Consider the following 26010-nt stretch of genomic DNA (forward strand, 5'->3'; position numbering starts at 1 on the left):
AATTAATAATTGTAATGGGAAACTCCCACACACAGGGATTTTAGAACAAGTGAATAAAACTTGAATGGCCTTGGATGAGGGAAAAAAAAATTGTCTAATACTTAAGCTGATCTAGTGATTATAAGATGAGAGAGAAATACAAATAATTAAAATATTCATCTTATTTGGAAAGAAATGCTAGGGCAGAAGGAAAGAGGGAAAGTCAAATTTTCCCAGCAGCAAGGATCATTCAAAAGGGGAAAGAAGAGTTGGGGAGGGATGTTATAGGTAGAAAGGGATAAACTGGGTCTAACCATCAATAGGGCAGGGATCTCAGAGGGGCGGGAAAGGGGAAGGGGATTTTTTATATTTAGAAAGCAGATATTCCCTTCTTCATTAATTTCAAATTCAGACCCTTCTGTTCTGAAGAGGGGAAGAAAAGTCCCAATACTGAAAACAGTCTAAAAAGAGGATAAAACAGTCATCTAATGAAGTGGCCATCACCAACAAAGATGGAGGCTCTGGAAGCTGTTGGGGGAGAGGGGGTTCCTGCAATGAAAGAAAAGCAAGGACACACACACAAGGGTGAAGGAAAATGACAGCTGAACAGATAATTGAAACTCCTTCAAAGAAGATGCTGAGGCCTATGGCTATTGATCAATCAACCTGTTTGTGCATAGTTCCAGTTAAAGGAGTATGTAGCCTGGGTCCTGTCTGAAGCCCTAGAACAAGTCAGAATATACCACATCAAAAAGTGTGTTGGAGCAATACTGATCAAAGACAAACATCTGCACTCTCACCATTTACAAGACACTGTCTCCCCACCCCAACCTGGGTTCCTTCCCAACTTTGCCCCAGCCCCCAGTTGCAATGAAAGATTCAGAGCAGATAAAAGACTTCTTAGAAGCTTTATTTTCAAAACAATATTCATAAAGTATTTCATAAAAATTTCATAAAATAATATTATTTATGTCATGTGTCCAGAACATCTCATCCTAAATTCAACCAATATTTAGGAGGAAAGATGAAGATTCAAGAAAAATAATTAATTAGGCATGTTCTTTCGATAGGAAAATACCACAGAGTTCAGTGCAAAGGGGAATTTCCAAACTCATTTCCAAACCCGTATTTACAAAGTAAAACAGGTAGAAAAAAGGCAGGAGTGGGAGGCCTTAGATAACAGGGTGAGGGCACTAATGATGCTTCCTGAGCGTTTAGCCAGTAGTGTTTAGCCACATCAGCCTGTGGTGATGCAAACACATGTCAGTGCTAGGGAGAGAAGCCAGAGGTCAAAAGGAATAAAACAGAATATCCTTGTTTTCTTTCTCAGGGCAATTTTCTCAAGCTGAAAAAAGAAAAATAGATTGGAGAGGGGACCCTCAAAGACACCTTTGGTCTCAAGCCTCTTGTTATTCTGAAGAGCCTGCCTCACCACCCATCCAATCCTCACTCTAACCACTCACATACCCACTCTCTTTGCTTGGTCCCCTTTACACCAGCCCCTCTCCAGTTCCAGAGTCTCACTTTAGGCTATGAGAGAGACATCTGGCCCCTGTGTATGGTCATTGCCTGGAGGCAAAAGAAGGAAACAAACCAAGTAGGCACATATTTAACAGAACTGGGGCAGGGGAAGGAAAGAGGACACTGAGGAAAGGCTACTGGGGTAAGCCTCTCCTCTAACTTCTCATTTCTCATGTCCCAAAGATACCATGGGCTGGCCCTTCTTTTTACCATCCATGTCAACCCTTCACTTACCTGCAGCCTGAACATAGTCCAATCTTTTTCCACCTGGAAAAAAAATCCAGCAAAGAATTCAGGAGAGGAGGCCATACTAAGGCCCCAGAAGTTCAATGATTTGTCTTACAACTGTGCTTGTGCCCCCATCCCCTACTCAGTCCAGCATCTAGATCCACCAGGAAGAGAATGAAGAGTCCCCACAAATGGACACTTCCTAACCTCAGGGCCTGCATCAATGGGTTTCCAAGTCTGATCTACAACCTCCAGCTGGGAGACACCCAGTTCCTTTAGCAGAAATCCCCATATTCATTTCTCATCTGAGTCTGAAGCAGTTTCCCCACTCAGCAGCCTGTTATACCACTGCAAGGCATCCTCCAGAAAATGATTTCTATTTACAGGTTTCTTCATCTAAAGTCTCAGGGCCTATCTAGCAATGTCTTAGATGGAAAATAGAGAAATTAGGGACAGAAAGACAAGCTGCCAGTTCAGGGAAAGCCAGAATCTGCACTGTGCCTGCTGCCTGATGATCCCCTTACAGTCTTGCCTACCTGAATTCCTATTCTTCAAGATCACAACTCCAGCAATGACAAGGTGGAGGATGAAAACAGCAATGATCCCCAAAGTGATCCAGGTGTATTTGGACTGTGGCTCTAAAATGGAAAAGGAAAATGAAAGGCCCTGACCCCTCTCTGGCCTGAGATTCACTAACCCCTTCCCCAGCTCCCCCCAGTAACTCCACATCCCTCTACTCTTTCTGAGAAGTGGGGCATGGCCTTTTCCCCAAACCTTCCTGATTGTCCTTACCCCATTTCAGGGCGAGGGGCTCTGACAGACCCTCGTGTTGAACTCGGCACGCATATTTCCCTTCCTGGCCTGAGGTGATCCTCACAGCTGCCCACTTCTGGAAGGTTCCATCTCCAGCTGGTCTGGTCTCAATGAACTCCATGTCCTGGAGCTGTTCCTCCCCATCCCTCAGCCAAATCATAGAGATCTCCGCAGGGTAAAAGTCCTGGGCCCTACACCGAAGGATCACCTCTCCTTCATGGACAGTGTGACGGGTCACTTGAACGGAGGGAGGCTCTATGGAAGGAAGGTTAGAGGAATTTACAAGAGCCTCCCTTCTTCAAAGGCTAAGGTCCAATATAAGGGAACAAAAATCAGAGTGGATATTTGACCAAAAACACAAATCCTTGGCTGCATAGCCCTTGCCCCTGAGGTCACCTATGATTCCAGAGAATGCTCCTGAAACTGTGAAGAAAACAAAGACATATACCCAGCCCCATTTCAGAGAGAGGGATGCTTAGCCCCATCCCTCCTTTGTTCATATACAGATTGAGAACAAGAAGGAGGCATATCTCAGGTGTAGAATTCCTGAGTCAGAAATTGGTAAGGGGGAAGTATGAGACATAGAGGTTAGGAGCTGAGGCGAGGTGGGGTTTCCCACTTCCCTAGACTGGAATTGTAATGAAGGGGACAAATGCTTTGTTATGCCAGAGAAACTACTTCATCCCTTCTCAGGAAAGGATTTCTCTCCCTGAGGCAGCATTTCTTCTGCCTGTTCTTCCCTGCACTCCAAGTCAAGTCATACACAATCTGAACTGAGGATAGACTGATTTGTTTCTATGGACAAAACTTTTATCTCTTTGAATTCCCTGGGAACTCTTCCCTCCCTCTCCAGCAGCTCTAAAGGCTTCAATTCTACAAACTCTAGGTCCCATGGAAGGACCTAAAGAGCAGGGGAAAAAGGTCTCATGAACCTCATGGGGCAAGCAAACATACCCTCTATCTGACACACACTAAGCTCTATCCCCATCCCCACCCCTATGAAACCCCCAGTCCAGATCCCTCTAATCTGGGGGCCCACAAATAGAGTTCTAGGGTCCAACCCTGCCCCCACCTCTACCTCCTAAGGGGTGTAGAAGAGTTCAGAGGGCAGAGGTCCTGAGGACCTAAACAAGCAGTACCTGCCCTTAGCAGCATCTCCTTCCCATACTCCAGGTACTTCTGCAGCCATTCAGTGCACTTCTTCTCCAGATAAAATTTCTGTCTCTCTGCTATGCTTGGCTCTGCATCCCACTTGTGCTTGGAGTTCAGAGCTGGGAACACTGCAGCTGTCCAACTAAGTGTCTCCAGATCCAGGGAGATATAGTCTTGTCCATCATAGGCAAACTGCTCAAACCCACGCTTGAAGGTCCAATCAGAAGACATCTCACAGGCCACCAGGCGCTGATACGTGTGAACTTTTACCAACCCCAGAATACTAGTTAGTTGGTTGGCCCATACACTCAACTGGACCCTAGTCAAGTCCCATCTTTAAGGGGTTGATCTGAGAGGTGGCCTCCAAGAGTGTGTATATCCCTTCCCAATCTATATTCTCCTATCCCGCCCCCCCCCCCCATCTTCTCAATCTGAGGACAAGGACTGGGTGGGCACAAGGAGAGATCCAGATACTATGCATTACTCACCTCCCTCACTCTGATTGTAATAGACTTGCAGATTCTGCAGGCCCACTTGGAAAGTGTGCTCCGTCTCTCTAACTACTCGTGAGTTCCTTGCCCAGTCCTCCTGACTGATCTTGTCCACCCAAGGTGCCTGGGGCTCTTCCCTCTGACTCCAGTTGTCGCTGTCAAAGCGTACAAACTGCTGATCGTCCACGTAACCCACAGAAATGAACCTCGGCTTTGCAAGCCCGGAGAGAGACATGGAAGCTTGCAAATACTTCAGGGAGTGAAACCCTAAGGACAAAAAAGTCAACCATGATTCTAGGCTAGCTATGATCCTACACTGCCCTCCCAGACCCCAGCTCTCAGACCTGGCCTCAGTAGCAAGGCAGAGGTCTATGGAGCAAACTGACTCCATATGGGATCCTTCCAGTCCACCTTCCAACAGCTTTTCCCAATAATTTCTCCCTCCTTTCCCCAACCAGCCCATGATTCTTATGTCTCTGGTCTCTCTCAATTCCCCTGTAACTCCTTCCAGAGCCAGCCGCATACCACTCCTCTTTTGGAAACACCCTCCTTCCTCCTTGTTCTGCCCAGTGATACATACTTAAAGTTATACAACACATCTAAATTTTAAAAAGTCCTTACAACTACTTTTAGAAAGCTTCTCTTTCCTGTGAACCCCTTGCTATTGCCCAAGTATCACTCCATCTTCTGCATCCCTCCCCTGTACTCCACCTCCCAGGTATCCTTCCCCCAGTTCTTCCTCCAAACATCCCCTACCCACCTCCTGCCCCCATGCTCCCCTGGAACATTCCTTCCTAAGCATGCCACTCCCCCTTTGATACCAAAGACCTCTGCTCAACTTTGCTAGCCCACCCAATTTCCCCAGGAATGTTTTCCCCAGTTGTAAATACGTCACCTCCACCTCCACTACTAGTTCCAAAAACTCCCAGCATAAGAGGTAGACAATCTAGACCACCCCTACCCAGGTATTACTAGATCCCCAAGTAATCAGACTTACTCACTGCCCCCTTCCTTCCACTAGCACCATCACCTCCCCCTGCTTAGAACAAACCCAACCTGAGGATGAGGAAATCTTTCCCCTGGACCCCAGGATTCAGATGGGGATGGGGATGGGGAAAGACCCTCTTCACACAATAATCAGCCTCTGGTCTATCTGCCCAGTCTCCAGGCGTCAGTTTAATTCTATCAGTGCTACTCATATCTAAAATGAGCTGGAGAAGGAAATGGCAAACCACTCCCTTCTCTTTGACAAGAAAACCCCAAATGGGCTCATGAGGAGTCTGACAACTGAAACGACTGAACAACAACATTCTTAACTCACCTCCTTTGGTCTCTAACACGGCCACAGCCCACAATAAAAAGAGCACATAAGGTTCCATGTTAGAGAATTAGACGCTCCATGTTAGAAAAGTAGCAAACAAGCAGGCAATAGCAAGCAATCCTTAACAAGCTGCAGCCTGCCACCCAATGGCGACCAGAGGTACCCAAATTTTCATCATGGAGAGGCAGAACATAGAGCCTGTTAAAAGCAAGACTGAAACTCACAGTTCTACTCTTTCTGTTTCCTTTTTTATCAACATCTGTGTAGCCTCTGAGCTTTCTACTTCTTGTTAGGGACAGTGGCCCCCACATGACACTTAGTCTCAAGGGGTATCCTAGGATCCAACTCTCACCTTTCCCCCTTCAGACTGTCTCAGCCTGGCATTCTTTCCACACACATCTAGAAAGTATTCCCTCAGAGAAGTTCATCTGTTCATGTTTATAGTCTGCCTTTGGAGTCAGCATGAATGTTTCAGGAGGGACAAATTTAGTTCTTAAGCAGGGAGAAAAGTGGAGAGAAGAGACAAAAAGAAGAAGGGATGTGACATGGATATGGAAACCAGGGGTATGCTGACATACAAGCTATGGGAAAGTGTGTCAGAAAACCTGGATACAGGAGAGGGGTCTGAGTATGACCAAATTACCATCTCCACCCACCCAGCTAGTCATTAGAAAAAGTGAATAACTGACATTTTGCTGAGGTTGGGACACTTCTCTGAGCTGGAAAAGGGAGAAAATATTTTAGTTGAGCAAACAAATTAGTCACCTAACAAGTTTGGCTATTTAGATGACTAACCTCTGAGGAGGAACCAGATAGTAAAGACTCAGGGAATGGCTGAGGAATGAGACCCTCAATATGAGAAAGTAAGAGGGCTGGAGCAGATCGAGAGGGGGGAATTTGAAATAGTGGGTGGAGAGCTGACATTGAACCCACAAAGACCTGGATAGAAGCTCCATTTTTTGAGGTGCCCCAGCTATGTTACTCCAAGGACAGAGGTATCAATCCCAGATCAAGGCCATCAATGACTATATATCATCTGCCCAGGTCCCACCAGGTTACAGAAGGATCTGAGGCAAAGAATGAGGTGACCTCAGCAAACTTCCCTCTCCATCCCTCCAGCCACAATCACTGTTTTCCCTGCCTCCTTCCTACTCCCTTCCTTCACCTCTCCCTAATGAATACTGTCTACTGTCAATTCCTCTGTTACTCCTTCCCATCTCAGAATCTACCCAAACATCCCTTTTGGAGATACTCTCCTCCCAATGGATCTCCTGCTCCATCCAATAATAATTACATTAATATAACTCAAGTCATTTAATTTCTCACTGTTTTCTTGTTCACCCTGCAAAGAAGGTGTTGACTTGAACGAGTGGAAGGAGTTTCCTTCCCCAGAGGCTCCCTATACCAACTAAATTACAGGTATAATCCTTATCCCTACCCCTAGCCCATATCAGCTCTGAAGAAGAGCTATTGGACCAGTAAGAAACAGTGCATACAGGGGGAAGCACAGACACACACTCCAGGCAGAAATAGTCAGAGAGAGATAATCACCCAAAGAAGAAAGCTGCTTCAAGGAGCATGACTCAGACCATTGACAGTTGGGCTATGGAAAGAACTATGAATACTCTACCAAAAAAGTAAGACTTTCCAATAGGCTCCATAGGGCCAGGAGTTGGGAGTTGCTCTTGCCACAAGGGTATCCTATACCTGTATCCTTCTCAAGCATTTCCACCAAGCCATGACCTTGAGATTTGGGAAGGTATTCTAAGAAGGGAGGTGGTGTCTCTCCTCACAAATTCTCTCTGTAGTAGAGGTCCTCCCCACCCACATATTCATCCCTAGAATTTCTGTCCAGTCTCCAGGCACCCATTTAATACAATTCCCGACTTACTTGCCCAGGTCTTTGTCAGAACCACAGTCCCCAACAAAAAGAGAAATAGCATATCAGATCCCATCTTCAAAAGGTAAATGAAGAAGAAGGTAGTTGAAACTCATTTCCACTGGGTTTATAGACAAGGCTCTGTAAGATGTAAGATATGTAAGATAATTAAGATAAAAGATATAATAGGAGAATTGGCAGAATAAACACAAATGGGAGACAAAAACTGAAACTGACACAGAGAAAATCCCCAGCATTACAGACATTTCATCCTTCTGCGTTATTCCAGGAAAAGAGTCTAACTGTACATAGTACCTGAGGCTCCCTCCCTCCCATCATGCTGGAGCACACAGTTTGAACCAGAGATTTACTGAGAAATAAGATCCCAGTCCTCAACCCTTTTCCCAACTTCCTCTGTCATCTGCTGGCCTTCCTAATGCTAGCCTTGCTCCATGTGACCCTTTCCCCTTCTCAGAAGCTGGGAAGAAATTTTCCCCACAAAGGATTAAGGGCATCTGAGAGCTAAAGAAATAGACCAATTTGTGGAGGAGTGTGTTGTCATCTTGTTTTTTAATGGCATCCATCCTAGACCCAGACTAGGACAAGTCTTGTAACCCCTCCAGGTCTTGTAGATAACCAAGCAAGGAATCCAAGAACAAAAAGTAAATCAGAGTCCAGGAACTGCCATTTGGATACAGGGTAGAGGGCCTTGTCTCATGGTAAAAGGAAAGAGCTTAATTATTAAAAGGGGGAGAGATAAAAGGAGTACTTTTTCAGCAGAAGATTGATCCTGAACTGCCTAAAATATGAAGGTGTGAATTCCTACTAACCACTCTGTCTGAAATTCCTGAAGCAAAGGACCTGGCCTGATTTAATAGGATTTTTCCTTTCTTATCTCATTATCTCAACTAAAAACACCCTTAAACTCTAATTTTTGATGCACAGCATAAAATTAACCCTGGAAAGGATCTTAGAGACAATCTCCTTTATTTTACAGATTAGGAAACTGATAACCAACAATATTAAGAGACTTTTCCAAGGTCATAAAGACAGGAAGTAGCAAAATTGAGATTTGAACCTACATCCTATAGTGCCAAATTCAATCCTCCTTTTCCAACATGATCCTGGTCCAGAGAAAGTCCTGAATAGAAGGTCTCCTCTGGTTGGGGACACCTTAACTCTTCAAGCCATGGTGAAGTCAACACTAGGATAGACCATGAAAGAGTTGAATAATTTGGTTTTTTATCATTTTCTGCTATCAGGCCATTTAGACCAAGTTCTGTCCCATCTTCTTCTTTTGATCCTAATAGAGTTTTTAAAATTTCCTCTAAACAATCTAACAAATCTTGGCATTTTCCACTCTGTTTCCCTTCTCCATAACACAACTGTCTGGTTGTAAACACACCACTTTCTAGAGAAAATGTAAACAAGTCCTTACATTTTTCTGGTCTTTCAGTGACATCTCTCCTGTGAAGGATTAGGATGAATCCTCCTCAGCCCTTCACTCCCTCAGTTGCTAATACTGTCCTCTCTCAGAATCATCCATGTTCTCTTTTTTCCCTCAAAACTCCTATAAGCAGTAACTAGGCAAGACTCTGCCTTGGTCAGAGGAAGGGAGAAGGGGAAAATATCCCAGGGCCCAAAGTATGCATCAGACAGCTAAATGATGCAGTGGATAGGGTGCCACAGGTGACCAGCAGAAGCACACAAGATCCTCCCACTGAATATAAATTTTTCTGGTTGTTCAGTCACTTTTTGGTTGTGTCCAACTCTTTGGGACCACATTTGAACTCAGGGAGATGAGTCTTCCTGACTCCAAGCCTGGCCCTCTATCCACTTTGACGTTCAGCTGCCCATTCCGCTCACCCCAAATTGCTTAGTTTCTTGATTTCTAGAGATTTCTCACTGTTACTAGTCTCACTTACTCCTTTATTTTCAAAGAATTAACCACAAAATCAGACTTAGAGGTCACCTGAAGAACTGTTTAGTCTAACTCAACCCCTCTCCACACGCAAAAGAATCTCCTTTTACTCACCTCTTTTTGAACTAGAAAGGGCTCAGCCTTGGTACCAAAGGCCAACGTGTCCCAAGCAAGCTGACTGCAGCCCGGGCTATTGCCAGCCGCTGCCCCCGCCACTGAAGCCTTCCCCATTGTTTCTCTCCCCCACTCCCACTTGCGCCAACCAGCCCATGATTCTCATGTCTCTGGTCTCTCTCAATTCCCCTGTAACTCCTCCCAGCCCCAGCCTCATACCACTCCTCTTTTGGACACACCCTCCTTCCTCCTTGTTCCGCCCAGTGATATATACTTAAATTTGTACAACACATCTAAATTTTAAAAATTCCTCACAACTACTTTGAGAAAGCTTCTCTTTCCTATTAACCCCTTGCTATTCCCCAAGTATCACTCCATCTTCTGCATCCCTCCCCTGTACTCCACCTCCCAGGTACCCTTCCCCCAGTCCTCCTGTCTCCAGACTTCCCCTACTCACCTCCTTCCCCATGCTCACCTGGCACTTTTCCTTCCTAAGCATGCCACTCCCCCTTTGATACCAAACACCTCTGCTCAACTTTGCTAGCCCAACCAATGTCCCATGGAATGTTTTCCCCAGTTGTTAATCCGTCACCTCCACCTCACCTACTAGTTCCAAACACTCCCAGAATAAGAGGAAGACAGTCTAGACCACACCCACTCAGGTACTACTAGACCCTAACTAAGCAGACTTACTCACTGTCCCCTTCCTTCCACTAGCACCATCACCTCCCCCTGCTTAGAACAAACCGAACCTGAGGATCAGGAAATCTTTTCCCTGGACCCCAGGATTCAGACGGGGATGGGGATGGGGATGGGGATGGGGATGGGGATGGGGATGGGGAAAGACCCTCTTCACACAATAATCAGCCTCTGGTCTATCTGCCCAGTCTCCAGGCGTCAGTTTAATTCTATCAATGCTACGCATATCTAAAATGAGCTGGAGAAGGAAATGGCAAACCACTCCCTTCTCTTTGACAAGAAAACCCCAAATGGGCTCATGAGGAGTCTGACAACTGAAACGACTAAACAACAACATTCTTAACTCACCTGCTTTGGTCTCTAACATGGCCACAGCCCACAATAAAAAGAGCACACAAAGTTCCATGTTAGAGAATTAGACGCTCCATGTTAGAAAAGTAGGAAACAAACAGGAAATAGCAAGCAATCCTTAACAAGCTGCAGTCTGCCACCCAATGGCGACCAGAGGTACCCAAATTTTCATCATGGAGAGGCAGAACATAGAGCCTGTTAAAAGCAAAACTGAAACTGACAGTTCTACTCACTCGGTTTTCTTTTTTATCAACATCTGTGTAGCCCCTGAGCTTTCTACTTCTTGTTAGGGACAGTGGCCCCCACATGACACTTAGTCTCAAGGGGTATCCTAGGATCCAACTCTCACTGTTCCCCCTTCAGACTGTCTCAGCCTGGCATTCTTTCCACACACATCTAGAAAGTATTCCCTCAGAGAAGTTCATCTGTTCATGTTTATAGGCTGCCTTTTGAGTCAGCATGAATGTTTCAGGAGGGGCAAATTTAGTTCTTAAGCAGGGAGAAAAGTGGAGAGAAGAGACAAAAGGAAGAAGGGGCATGACATGGATATGGAAACTAGGGACATACTGACATACAAGCTATGGGAAAGTGTGTCAGAAAACCTGGATACAGGAGAGGGGTCTGGGTATGACCAAATTACCATCACCACCCACCCAGCTAGTCATTAGAAAAAGTGACTAACTGACATTTTACTGAGGTTGGGACACTTCTTTGAGTTGTAAAAGGGAGAAGATATTTTAGTTGAGCAAACAAATTAGCCACCTAACAAGTTAGGCTATTTAAATAGCTAACCTCTGAGGAGGAACCAGATAGTCAAGACTCAGGGAATGGCTGAGGAATGAGACCCTCAACATGAGGAAGGGGCTGGAGCAGATCGAGAGGAGGGAATTTGAAATAGTGGGTGGAGAGCTGACACTGAAGCCACAAAGACCTGGATAGAAGCTCCATTTTTTGAGGTGCCCCAGCTATGTTACTCTAAGGACAGAGATATCAATCCCAGATCAAGCCCAGCAATGACTATATGTCATCTGCCCAGGTCCCACCAGGTTACAGAAGGATCTGAGGCAAAGAATAAAGTGACCTCAGCAAACTTCCCTCTCCATCCCTCCAGCCACAATCACTGTTTTCCCTGCCTCCTTCCTACTCCCTTTTCTTCACCTCTCCCCAATGAATACTGCCTACTGTCAATTCCTCTATCACTCCTCCCAACCCCAGACTCCACCCAAACATCCCTTTTGGAGACACTCTCCTCCCAATGGATCTTCTGCTCCATCCAATAATATTTACATTAATATAATGCAAGTCATTTAATTTCTCACTGTTTTCTTGTTCACCCTGCAAAGAAGGTGTTGACTTGAACGAGTGGAAGGAGTTTCCTTCCCCAGAGGTTCCCTACACCAACTAAATTACAGGTATAATCCTTATCCCTACCCTTAGCCCATATCAGCTCTGAAGAAGAGCTATTGGACCAGTAAGAAACAGTGCATACAGGGGGAAGCACAGACACACACTCCAGGCAGAAATAGTCAGAGAGAGATAATCACCCAAAGAAGAAAGCTGCTTCAAGGAGCATGACTCAGACCATTGACAGCTGGGCTATGGAAAGAACTATGAATACTCTACCAAAAAAGTAAGACTTCCCAATAGGCTCCATAGGACCAGGAGCTGGGAGCTGCTCTTGCCACAAGAGTATCCTATACCTGTACCCTACTCAAGTATTTCCACCAAGCCATGACCTTGAGATTTGGCAAGGTATTCTAAGAAGTGAGACAGTGTCTTTTCTCACAAATTTTCTTCACAACAAGGACAAGAGGAGTTGTAGCACATGCACAGGTGTACTTACAGACTTACACATCAGAGGAACAGAACCTCAAGAAGTAGATTTGTGTTAAACAAATCAGAATTAGAAAGCACCTCAATAAACATTTAGTGCAACTCAATTCACCCCCCCTCCAAAAATCTCCTTTTATTTTCTTCTTTTTAATGTAATTCTATGTTTCCCTTAGGGCAGCTAAGCAATTGTAGCACAGGCATGGGTGTCCTTATGGATTTACCTATCAGAGGAGCAGAACGTCAAGAAGACAGATTTCTGTTCAACTTTTATTTTGCCATTACTTTGGTGGAATGCCTCCTGATTGACACAGTTAATCTGTGGCCTTTTTTTTTTCCTGACTCTGGGCTTCATGTTCTTATCTCACTATTTTTGATTTGGAATTCCTAGAACCTGGGTCCTAACCAATGCTCTCCTCTCGTTCAAGCTTGAACTGTACCCTAATACTTATTTGCACAAAAGTGATTTCCCCTTGTGTTCAGTGATTGCCTTCATAACTGGCACACCTCAGTCCTTTATTAGGGATCTACCAGATAGTGTATCAAGATTGCCTTGATTGTGATAACGCATCTGGCCCTGTTCCTATTCTCTTTACCTATGTTCCCTTCTCAGGACTGTGTCGCTGCTAGTCCACTAGGGACTAAAAGTATTCAGGTCACCTCTGCGTCTCTAAGAACTTCTAGTTTAAGTAATATTTTGATCCTTTTCCAGGAGCAGTAGTGGACAAAGTTGCAGAAAGTATACTCAGTCAGTTAAAAGTACTTGTTGTTCAGTCATGTCTGACTCTTCATGACCCCATTTAGGGTTTTCTTGGCAAAGATACAGGAGTGGTTTGCCATTTCCTTTTCAAATTCATTTTTTCTGATGAGGAAACTGAAGAAAACAGGGTTAAATGTTAACAGTCAAGTCCAAAGTCACATAGCCAGGAGGTGTCTGAAACTAGATTTGAACTCAGGAAGATGAGTCTTCCCGACTCCAGTTATGGCATTCTATCCATGGAGCCACCTAGCAGTCCAAAAGGATATTTAAGTACTTATTATATACTAAGTACTGAGGATACAAATGCAGGTGAAAACACAGTCTTCTCTTTCAAGGATGTCATAATCTAATACAGGGATTTGGGGTTGTTGTTCAGGCATTTTTCAGTTGTGGTGGACTCTACATGATCCCACTGAGTGTTTTCTTGGCCAAGATGCTGAAGTACTTTGCTATTTCCTTCTCCAACACCTTTCACTGATGAAGAAATTGAGGTAAATAGGGTTAAGTGACTTGCCCAGGATCACATACCTAGCATCATATTTCAGCTCAGGTCTTCCTGACTCCAAGACCACCAGTCTATCCACTGAACCACCTAGCTACCTCAATGGGGTGATATAACATGCAAACAATTATGTCTATATATACAAGATATATACAAAGTAAACTGGAGGTCATACCTGAGGAAAGGTACTTTGGGAGTGGGGAGTAAGGAAAAACTTCTTGCAGAAGATGGAATTAGAAATGAGCCTTGAGGGAAGCCAGGAGTTCAAGATAAGAAGAAAATGTATTCTAGGTATGGGGAACAGCCAGTGAAAATGCCCATAATCAAAAGCTGGAGTATTATGGTTGAGGTACAGCAAATAGATCAGTATCACTATATTGGACAATATGTGGAGGGAAGTATAAATGTAAGAAGTCTGGAAAAGTAGGAAGGGATCAGTTGTACACAGCCTTAAGTGGATTTTATTTTTTATCCTGATGTTAATACAAAAGAAATTGGATTTAAATAAGTAGGGGAGTGAAACAGTCAAACTTGCCTTTTGGGAAGATCTCGTTGACAACTGAGTAGAAGATGAAATGGAATAAGGAAAAAACTTGAGGCAGGGACACCAAGCAGGAGGCTAATGCAGTAGTCCAGATGTGAGATGATAAGATCCTACACCAGGGTGGAGACTGTGTGAGCAAAGAGAAGGGAATTGATCAAAAAAAAGAGATGTTGAGAAGACAGATAATACTTGCAGGGTGGACTTGTAGGGAAGGAAATGCAAGAATAGCTGCTTCTTCGGAGGATCCCCCATTTCTCACTCATGTAGGTATTTCCTGCAAGTTGTCTCCACCCATCAAACGCCCTCTCATCCTATGTAATCCTTATTCTTGTTGAAAAATTATCTAAACTAATTATCACAGACCTTCTTTTGAGTTTTTTAAAAATGTTAGTATTATCTCCATTTTTAAGGTAAGGAATCTGATGCTCAGAGAGATTGTGATTTCTCCCAGTCACATTAATAGTGTAAATCTAAGTTCCCTAATTCCTAGTCTTTTGCTCTTTTCACCGTCATACTGTCTCTTAAAAGCCCTAAATGTGTGCTGATGACAACTGAAGTAATTCACAACTACAAAACTTTTGTTAAGGGGTCAGTGTTATGAGGTTCAAAAATACTTGATCACCAAACAGATTTTCTGCAAAATCTGTTTGGTCTTTCCATGCAACACAATCAAAGTATAGTTTGTAAACTAACCCTGGCCTAAAATTAAAAATAAATCAAATATACATTGCAATAAAATTTTATTTATACTTACTTGGTGATTCTTTTTCATCTTTTTTTTTTTTTTGAGGCAATTGAGATTAAGTGACTTGCCCAGGGTCACACAGCTAGTAAGTGTTTGAGGAATTCCTCAAACATCCTCCTGACCCCAGGGCTGGTGCTCTACCCACTGAGCCACCTACCTGCCTCTCCATTTATTTTTTTTAAAAGGGTGACAGAAAAATGTTTTACATCTCTGGGGAATGAAGTCAAAAAGAAGCTTCAGATACAAATAAAGTTTTCATTTCCCTTCTCTTTTTTTAGTCAAAAGGTGGAGTAAAATATTGAGGATGTATGTTATTTTGAGAATCTAAGGATTTTCCTGGATACAAAACTTTTCCAGGTGTTTTGCTCAATCTAGAAAAAGCAATTTAAAAAATAAGCTATATATAAAGTGTCATTTTATTACTTCAAATATTTGAAATCAGCAATCCCACGTCTGGAAAGGGAAAACATGATAAACACCATTAAGTGGTACTCATTACCAAGTTGAGAATTTGTTTTTAATTATGACAGAGGTAAAGCTGTTTTGAATAGTGCCTATCACATTACATGTAAACAGTCATTTAAAGTTCCTTCACACAAGATAAAACTCGGAGTATTGGGGTTTCTAGTGACAGTTTTATTTCATCTTCATAGCACAATATAGTCCAAAAAATGCGAAAGGTGAATTTCTGATCAAATAGTTATGAAAATAACAAGGCAATACTGAATAAGAAAGCAATTGGTACAGGCTTTGGCAGCACAGCACTGCAGCCCCTGATACTTGGGGAAGCTGAGGCTGGTGGATCACTTGAATTCAGTAGTTCTGAACTGCAATAAGACATAAGCTGATTGTGCATCCACATTAAGACTGGCACCAATATGCTGAGCTCCATAGAGAGGGGGGCCACCAAGTTTCCCTTAGGTGAACTAACCCAGGTTGGAAACTGAGGAGGTGAAAGTTTCCACGCCAATCAGACCAAAGAGTAGTCCTTGCACTTCCAGCCTTGGTGAGATAGGGACATCTGGCCTCAAAAATTAAAAAAGATAAAGAAAGAAGGAAAGAAAGCAACTGACCATGTTGAACTGATATGACATGGCATAGAAACAGTGTACTATTGCTGAACACCTGAAAATCGTTCTGCTCCAGGCCAATATCACTGTGGAAAAAATATAAAACCCTGAGTTCCGGTTTTCAGTCTGCCATTAATTAACTGTGTGACCTTGGGCAAGTCACTTAAATTCCCTGAGTCTCAGTTTTCTTAGCTGTAGAATAAGAGTTTTGAATTAGATATGCTCTAAGATGCCTTCCAACTCTAAATTTTGAAAGATTCTAGGTTTAGAAGTTGGTGGACTCCCTTCAGGCTTTTAAATTGTTCCTGCCTTTGCCTGTGAGATGTGTATGGTACTCTGCTAAATGTATCTTCTCTTGGCAACACTTTCTTCAGTAACCAGGGAAACAGGTCCCTCCTGTGGCTACAAACTTTAAGTCTCCCCTCTGCCCTGGGACCAAAACTTGGGGCTCTGCTCTCTGACAAGTGCTCACAGTCATTAGGGTTCCCACCCCTCTGCTATGTTCACTTTGAGAAGATGTTCCATCTTGTTTGTGGGAGAAATCTGGAGACCCTGATGTTTTCTGACCTACTCTATCATCTTCTCAGAAATCTCCACTATATTAAAAAAAAACCACTACTTACCATATGGAATAGCTCTCAGGGAGAGAGAAGGGAAGCAATACATGGAATACTATGGTGATGTAAGAAACAGAAAACATCAATAAAATATTTTTGTAAATAAAGTTGCTTACAAATAACTTTGAAAGGCTTAAGAATGTATATTCACACAATGATCAACCACAATCCCAGAGGACTCATGATGAAACATGCTATCAACTTTCTAATAAAGAGATGACAGACTCAAGAGCACAGAATACAGAAAATATAGATAAATATTTATAGCTCTAGACATGAACAATGCAGAAATTTGTTGCTTGATTACACATATTTGTTTCAAGGGCTTTGTTTTAATTTGTTTTTTCAATGGCAGGGGTGGGATAACAGGGGGAATAATAAAGGAGATGTTACTTGTGTCAGGATCCCCATGCCAAGACCACCCCTCTCTTTTTACTATTAGGAGACACCCTGTTTTCCAGAGCTAAGGCCCAGCAAGCAAACTGTGCCCTGAGTTTGGCATAACAATAATCCTTTGCACTCACGTGATGGATAAATTATGCTGCAGCAAAATCCCAGAATTGTTTCACATTAGCCATAGGTGGTCCTGAGATTGGACGAGTACCTGTAGGGCCCATGTTCCAATCATGAAACCCCGCTATAAATCAAACTTGTCTCCATGTCATTGTTACCCCTCATTCTCAGAGCTACAGCTCATTGCATAACCATTGCTACATGTATTAAGATTGGCCTCACTAAAGGAGGTCTCCTTCTAGAGGAGGCCAAGACACAGTTGTCTAGTTTTCCTGCTCCAGAAGAATAAAGTTTTTTGTTTATGACCACTGTTGGCCCTACTTTTTTATTTTGTTTTTGCTTTATTTTATGTCTTAGAGTTAACTACGGTTGTGATGACCTGTGTGATCTCTTTGGTATTTTTAGAGTTGCATAACCTCTGTGTCAAAAAGTAAAACATGACTTTTTGCTCATTTGTTTTCAGACTTGACAATTGAAAAAATTCATTTTTAAAATGCTCATTTTTACATATATTTATAATCTGTCCCTTCCACTACTCCTCTACACACACACACACACACACACACACACACACACACACACACACACACACACAGAACCAAAAGGAAAAACAAACAAAATATATCCTCAATGTAAGCATTCCAACAAAACAAAGCCCCACGTTGGCCATGACTGAAATTCTAAATCTAGGCATTTTCAGTGAATGCTATGTTTCATCTTCTGTCCTCTAGACATGTGGTTTACCATTGTATCGGCCAAGTTCTAAAGGCTTTCAAAGTAGTTTTCCTCTACATTTTCATTATATAAATTGTTCTCCTAGTTGTGTTCACTTCATTTTGCATCAGTTCATAAAGACATTCCAAATTTCCTCTGAAATTGGTCATTTTCCCATTTCCTAAGGCACAATAATATTCCATTACATTCACATATCAGAATTTGTACAGCCATTCCCCAACAGAAGGGATACTTTATTAGTTTCCAAGTTTTGGCTACTACAAAAAAAGCTGCTATAAATCTTTTTACATGCATGTCCTTTGCACCTTCCACTGACCTCTCTGAAATAAAGGCCTAATAGTTGTATTTCTAGGGTCAAGGATACAGTTTAGTAACTATGGAGGTATAATTCCAAATTGCTTTCCAAGACAGCTGAACCAATCATTATCGCCTTCCAGAATTCTAGTCTTTCATTGCCAACTGTCTCCTGGATATCTCCACTTAGATATTCCTTATCACAAATCACGTATGTATAGGGAGCATATTAAATGTGTTTTGAGAGAACATGTGACATAAGCCAATTGACAAACTTAATACTTCCAAATGGAGCTCATTTCCTCCCTTCCTTGAAACTTGACCCTCAACCAAACCTCTCCTTCTGTTGAGGATATTACCATCTTCTCAATTACCCAGGTTTGTAATCTAGGAACCTCTTCTCTCTTCCTCATGCTTTATATACAGTCAATTGCTGAATCTTGTATGTTTTATCTATACTTCTCTCCTTTCTATCTCTACATGTAAACTATCACTCTAGTTTAGGCTTGGCTTATGTTAAATGCCTCATGATTGTTCTCTTTACTTCTAGCCTATCCACCTCTGCCATACATTCATCACAGGGCAGCTAGGTGGTGCAGTGGACAAAGCACCAGTGCAGGAGTCAGGAGGACTTAAGTTCAAATCTCACCTCAGACACTTGACACTCAGTAGCTTTGTGACCTTGGGCAAGTCACTTAACCCCAATTGCCTCATCCTGGGTCATCTCCAGTCATCCTGATGAATATCTGGTCACTGGATTCAGATGGCTCTGGAGGAGAAGTGAGGCTGGTGACCTGCATAGCCCTCCCTCCCTCAAAACAAAGTCAAGTGCAAGTCATGTCATTATTTCTCCGATGGCATGGTCTTCAGCAACAAACGATGAACACACACACACATTCTCCACGCAGCTGATATTATTCCTAAGTCACAGTCTGATTATCTCAATTCCCCTGCTCAAAAATCTTCAATGCCTCCTTTATAGAAGCAGCAAGGTGATGCTGGATAGAGTGCTAGACTTGGAGAATTAGGAAGATCTGATTTTGAATCATGCTTCTGACCATTGGTTGTTCTTGTTTAATCATTTTTCAGTAATGTCCAACTCTTCATGACTCCATTTGGGAGTTTCTTGGCAAAGATACTAAGTGGTTTGCCATTTCCTTCTCCAGATCATTTTATAGATGAGAAAACTGAGGCAAACAGGATTAAGTGACTTGTTTAGGGTTACATAGGGTCACTAACTCTAGACTCCAGCACTCTATGCACTGTGCCACCTCTCTGCCCCTTCCTACCATTTATTAGGTGTACAATCCTCAGATCATTACTTAACCTCTATCTATTTCAGTTCTTTCATCCATAAAAATGGAAAATACTCATATGGTGGTTGTGGGGACCAAATGAAATTGCATGGATAAAATGCTTTGCAAACTTGAAAATTTCAGCTATTTCTTATTTTTTCCCAAGGCTCCTATGAGGAACCACCTCAAATTGCCTTGTATTTACCATCCCACCAGGGAAAGTCTTCATGTGCTCAGGGCAGACATCCTTCTAATTCAACAACAGAGTATGAGCCTTGTTTGCCCTCAGCCTGCTTTAGCCCATGTGTCAAGATAGTTTACAAGGTCACTGTGAACACACCACAGCTTCTTGGAGCCACAAGCGAGAGCTGGATGAATCACACAGATACCAAAGATAGATAAGCAACTTTGAAAAGAGCTTGGCAAGCCCTCACACCACAGATATCAGTCTTTCTGAATATCCCATATACTCCATAAGCAAATTAGGGGAGCATGGCAGGAATTATCTGTCATATCTGTGAACAGAAGAGTTTATGAGCAAATAAGAGATAGAGAGGTTCACAGGAAGTAAAGTGAATAATTTTGGTTACATAAAATTGAAAACTTTTTATACAAAACCAATGTACCCAAATGAGAAAAGAAACAGGAAACTTGAGGGGGTGACAGGAAATTTGCGTTTCTCTGACAAAGGTTTCATTTCTCAACTATAAGAACTGAGTCAATTTTATAAGAATAAGAGCCATTTCCCAACTGATCAAGGAGAGTTTTCAGAAAAAAAAATAAAAGTTATTAATATTGTATGAAAACATGCTCTAATCATAATCATTAGAGAAATGTTCACTTTTCACCTTACACTCATCAGATTGGCTAAGACAAAGAAAACATAAAAATGACCAATACTGGAAGGAATGTGGGGAAAGAGATATATTAATGCATGGTTGGTGAAGCTGTGAATTAGTTTTAGCATCCCTGGAGAACTACTTGGAACTATGCCCCCAAAGCTATAAAACTGCATATCCTTTTACCCAGAAATATCACTACCAGATCTGTATCCCAAAGAGATCAAAGGAAAAGGACTCACATGTGCAAAAGTATAGCAGCTCTTTTTTGAAATAGCAAAGAATTGGAAAGTGAAAGTATACCCATCAATTGGTGGATGGCTAAAAAAAGGTTATTGTATATGAATGTGATGGAATACTATTTTGCTGAAAGAATGAAGGAAATAGTTTCAGCAAAAACTAGTTAAGACTTGAATGAACTGATATGGAGTGAAGTAAATAGAACTAAGGAAACAATTTATGTATTAATAGCAATATTACAAAGATAATTAACTATAAAAGACTTAATAACTCTTATCAGTACAATGATCTACCACAATTCCAAAGGACACATGATGAATATGCTATCCACCTACAGAGAGTGAACTGATGATATGCAGATTGAAGAACATTTTTTTCTCTTTCTTTTTTTTGTAGATTTTTATTTTGTTTTGTTTTTAGAACATAGCTAATGTGGAAATATGTTTTGCATAACTTCCTGTGTATATTGTATATTGCATTTCTTGCTTTCTCACTGGGTGGGGGAAGTGGTGGAACAAAAGAGAGAATTTAGAACTTCAAATAAAAAGAAAATTGAATTTAAGAAGAAAACCTCTTTCCAATCAGCAGAGGTTGAAGGAAGTCTGGAAAAGAAGGGTACTGCTGTAGTTCCTATGGGTCTTGATTTAGGTCTCCACCAAAGATCTTGGCAACAAAAAGGCCTCTGGTCTCAGACTCTGGGGGGAGGGAGGAGGGGTAAGAGGTAGCAGTTCTCAGATGATTCAAGAGGGTTATAGTACCAAACACTGGGTGATACTCTCTCCTCTCTGGGTCTCATTTCTTTCTCTTGGTCCTCCTCCTATCTGACTGCTCCTCCCTGAATCTGCTCTGCTGCATCATCATCCATACATAGCCCATCCACTAACTGTGGGTATATGACAAAGTTCTATCCTGGACCTTTGGGCAGCTAAGTGGTACAGTGGATAGAGCACCAGTGCAGGAGACGGCAGGACCTGAATTCAAATCTCACCTCAGACACTTGACACTCACTAGCCGTGTGACCTTGGGCAAGTCACTTAACCCCAATTGCCTCATCTTGGGTCATCTTCAGTCATCCTGATGAATATCTGGTCACTGGACTCAGATGGCTGACCTCCACAGCCCTCCTTCACTCAAAACAAAGTCAAGTGCAAGTCATGTCATTATTTCTCTGATGGCCTGGTGTTTTTCGGTAATGAAGGGCAAACACACATGTCCTGGACCTTCTCTTCTCTCTCCACACTGTCTCTGTTGTTGACTTCATCAACTCCCATGGGTTCAAATATTATCCACATGGAGAAGACTCCTAATTCTATATACTAATCCCTCGTCTCTTTCAGGAGCTCCAATTTTGCAGCACCAACAAACTATTGGATATTTTAAATTGGGTGTACCATAGGCACCTTACACTCAATGTCCAAAACAGAATTCATTATCTCATATCTCCTGCGCCTGGGAAAAACACAAACCAACCTTCTCTATCTGTATCAAGGTCACTACTATCCTTCTAGTCACCTGGGTTTGCAATTTAGAATCATTCTTAATCCCTCACTTTCCTTCACCCCAGATATCTAATAAGCTGCCATAGTCTTCTTAATTCTACCTCCACAATTTCTCTCCATTCTATCCCCTTTATTCCACTCCAACAGCTGTCTACAACCATACCTTAGGCCTCATTACTCTGGGAGGTAGCACTCCACAATTGGAAAGAACCCTGGATTTAGAGTCAGAGAACATGGGTTCAAATCCTGGCTCTGTCACTTATGATTTACGTGACCTTGGGAAACACATTAAGCCTCTTTGAGACAAGGCTTCTCTATTTATAAAATGAAAGGCCTGAACCAAATGGTTTCTAAGGTTCCTGCTCTGTCTGACCTTTCAATGCCCTCTTAACTGCACTATTACAATAACCTGTTAAGTGGTCTCCTTACCTTAATTCTCTCATTCCCAGCCATGTTACCAAATCTTTGGTTTGCATAACTTCCTATGTATATTGCATATTGCATTTCTTGCTTTCTCATTGGGTGGGGGAAGGGGTGGAATAAAGGAGAGAATTGGAACTGCAAATAAAAAGAAAATCAAATTTAAAAAGAAAATCTCTTTCTAACCAGCAGAGCTTGAGAGAAGCCTGGAAACAGAAGGGTACTGCTGTAGTTCCTATGGGTCTTGATTTAGGCCTCCACCAAAGATCTTAGCAACAAAGAGACTGGTTACCAAAGGGATAATCCTAAAGCAAAGATCTGACTATGCTATCTGGTGCCTTGAACAAGAACTTTAATGGTTCCTTTTTACTTCTAGAATCTATATCTATCTAGAATCTATCTCTTCCACTGGATAGTCAAAATACTTTCACACCTGGCATCAAACTCTCCCCTTCCAGGTTTATTATCTATTACTCTCTTCCACATACTCCACATTGCCTCTCCTGCCTGAAATGTTCTTCCTTCTCATCTGTAATTCTTAGAATTGCTAGCTTCCTTCAATGTTCACATCAAACTCCACCACCTACATGAGGCCTTTCCTTATCCTTGCCCAATTGCTAGTGCCTGTTTCCACCCTGAAACTACTCTGTATCTATTTGTATATATTTCATACATACACAAGTACATAAATATATACACACATGCAACAAATATGTGTATACATAAAGATGCATATGAAGTTGTTTCAGGGTGAAGACAGGGCATGGAACACTATTGACCATCCTTCTTAATATGTTTTGCTTCTTTGCATTCTGTGACCTGACACCCTGCCCTATTCTCATCCCATCTTTCTAAGCAGTTCATCTCTGTCTCTGTAACTGGTACCTCTTCCTTCATTCCTTTAATGTGGGTGTCTCTCAAGACTTTGTTCTCAGCTCTTTCCACAGTCTTCTAATGACTATCTACTCTTATGACTTCAGTGATCCCATCCAGGATGACATGAAAGGAAAGCATGTCCTGTGTGAACTTTGGAGATATGCTCTGTTGAATGAAGTGAACTCTGGGTCCTTCTTCTTTGCAAAGGTGTACTTGTAAAGTGAATATCACGGCACTATCCTAGATAAGGTGTCCTAGGGCTAAGAAATTGTTCATGAAATGCCTGTGCATGCAATGCCAAAATACAGAAGTTGTGTGTTTGTTCCCAAGCTATATTCTAGTCCCTAGTCATCCAAATCAATCAAGTGCCAAAGGTGTCAATGTCATTACTGTGAGTCCAGGAAGATACATAATTTGAACTATTCCAGAACTTCCAAAAATAGTGAACAACTCTAGGGAATAGAAGTAGTAGCTAATGCTTGAAAAACAGGTGGGCTTTGTACAGCAATGACTGATCAAAGATGGAACTATTTTGGTAGGAAAGCAAGGAAATAGGAAGCTAATGACAGACTACTGATATGAGGCAGGGAGAAAGGATAAGTAACACAAAGTCTGATGACTTCCTGGAAGTCAGCCAAACTTGATCCCTGTAATGAGTAGATAAATCTGTTTATGATGTACACATTCTGCTATTTTTAAACATATCTTGTGTGTGTTATATATAGTTAGTTAGTTACATATTGCCTCCTCCATTAAAACAGGAACACCATGAGGGCAGGGACAGTGTTTTTGTGTTATTGCCTTACTTTGTATTCCTAGAGTTTAAATACTGTACCTGGTACACAGCAAGTGGCTACTAATGCCTGTTGACTTACTGTCTAAATACTGAGTTTGGCTAGTATGTAAATCCCACCTGGGCATTTCCCTTTCCTACATAAACCTCCTCCTACTCTTCTGTTCACAACCTATTACTAGAAATTCACACGAATTTCTGACAATGCTTTAAGGATATTCCATGAACATGACATAGAATATGTCTACAAATGGGTAAAAGACAATGTTTAAGGTGACTAATCAGATGTTGGCTCAACTTCCAAGAACATTATAATACTTGGCTACACAAACCTGGTTGGCTATATTCAGGCACAAGTCACTGGCCTGAACTTGAAACTTTGCAGATACGGCATAGGAAGTGGGGATGGGAAAAATTGGGGATTCAATCCATCTTTTACAAAGGTTGAAGTTCAGTGAATAAGTAGATGAAATTATGGCAAAACTGCCCATTGGTCAGTAGTGCAGCCAGAGGCATGCTGGAGTCAGCTAGTACCAGTTTGGGAGAGCCAACTGTTAAACTTTCTGTGAGCATTTACATTACAATAACTGACAAGTGCTGAACATCAGAGCTTGATGTATTGTTTTAAGTGATGAAAAAATATTAATTATGTAGACTGAACTTAAAAGTTTATCCTGCTTTTCTTTGCCTAGGAGAGCTGGTTGTTAAGTATTTACCAGGTAGTATACCAAATGAAAAAAGATATCCAAAAACTTAAAGAAGAAAATAATTCCTTAAAAACTAGAAATGGAGAAGGGGAAGCAGATAACATTATAAGACACCAAGAAATAATAAAACAAAATCAAAAGAATGAGAGAAATGGAAAAGAACATGAAATATATCATTAGAAAAACAACTGATCTGGAGAACAGATTGAGGAAAGACAATATAAGAATTGCTGGCCTACTTGAGAGTTACAATTTTTAAAAACAGTCTGGATACAATATTATAAGAAATTATTAAGGAAAATTGCCCTGAAGTTTTAGAGAGGGTATAGTAGAAATAGAAAAAAAATCCACCAATCACCACCTGAAAGAGATCCTAGGAGAAGAACTTACAGAAATATCACAGACAAGTTTCAAAGCTCCCAGGTTAAAAACAAAATACTACAAGCAACATGAAAATAACAATTTATATACCACAGTGCTACAATCAAGATCAAACAAGACCTAGCAGCTTCCACATTAAAAGACCACAGGGCTTGAAACATTAAATTTCAAAGAGCAAAAGAGCGGGCATTGAGACCAAAAATAACTTACCCAGCAAATTAAGCATAATTAAGTATAATCTTTAATGAAAAAAGAAATGGGCATTTAATGAACTCAAAGACTTTCAGGTATTTGACAAATAAAATCCAGGAGAAATATCAAGTATATATTAAAGACCAATGATAAAGGACTCAATAAGATCAAAGTGTTTACTTTTTATATGTGAAAATGTTAAGAATGTCTCAAGAACGTCAAAATTAACTCCGGGCAAACTGAATCAGAAGTAGCAGTGAGACTTCCCAAGCCTCTCAGTGTGATGGAAGTCCAGCAGAACTGAGTGAGAGAGAAGCACAGGGACCACAGCAGGAGATGCACCTACTCTGGGGATAATCAGTCCACAGACTAAATGTTTGAAAGTCACCTTCTTGAACTTCTGGGAGCCAAGATGGTGGAGTAAACTGTAAGTGCTCTCAACCTTCACATGTTGACCTCAAAGAACCCAAAAAATATTGCCCTAGGAAAAATATTGTAACAGTGGAGCCAGCACAAGAGGAACAGCTTACTATGGCTGAAGGGGACCAGTGCAGGACTAGAGGCACATCAGCAAGCAACACCTCAATGGGCCAGCAGAAGAGCCTGAGCCCTAGGGGGGTGGAGCCAGGAAGCACCAACACCAGGACCCCAGGCATGCCTTTGCACAGCCAAGGAAATTGGGCAGAAAC

The 26010-nt window shown here is 41.9% G+C and overlaps 1 protein-coding gene across 5 annotated transcripts in view; it reads right to left on the reverse strand.

Annotated features, from left to right (window-relative positions):
- Positions 1 to 868: 868 nt before the first annotated feature.
- LOC140525921 (BOLA class I histocompatibility antigen, alpha chain BL3-7-like) overlaps positions 869 to 26010 on the reverse strand; it is a 36870-nt gene continuing 11728 nt past the window's right edge. Inside the window, exons 1-9 of one of the 5 annotated variants that reach the window (XM_072641706.1) lie at positions 10467 to 10564; positions 7397 to 7525; positions 5506 to 5703; positions 4182 to 4451; positions 3681 to 3956; positions 2521 to 2796; positions 2265 to 2366; positions 1735 to 1767; positions 869 to 1324 (exon numbers count right to left, since the gene is read on the reverse strand). In XM_072641706.1, coding sequence (XP_072497807.1) covers positions 1320 to 1324; positions 1735 to 1767; positions 2265 to 2366; positions 2521 to 2796; positions 3681 to 3956; positions 4182 to 4451; positions 5506 to 5563 — 1020 coding nt within the window. In that variant the 5' untranslated portion in view covers positions 5564 to 5703; positions 7397 to 7525; positions 10467 to 10564 and the 3' untranslated portion in view covers positions 869 to 1319. Of the gene's footprint in view, positions 1325 to 1734; positions 1768 to 2264; positions 2367 to 2520; positions 2797 to 3680; positions 3957 to 4181; positions 4452 to 5505; positions 5704 to 7396; positions 7526 to 9419; positions 9600 to 10466; positions 10618 to 14096; positions 14233 to 26010 lie in introns of those variants that run through there. The other 4 variants (XM_072641705.1, XM_072641703.1, XM_072641704.1 and 1 more) reach the window with 4 other exon arrangements.

Source organism: Notamacropus eugenii, chromosome 2 (assembly GCF_028372415.1).
Source record: "Notamacropus eugenii isolate mMacEug1 chromosome 2, mMacEug1.pri_v2, whole genome shotgun sequence".
Classification (NCBI taxonomy): Eukaryota; Metazoa; Chordata; class Mammalia; order Diprotodontia; family Macropodidae; genus Notamacropus; species Notamacropus eugenii.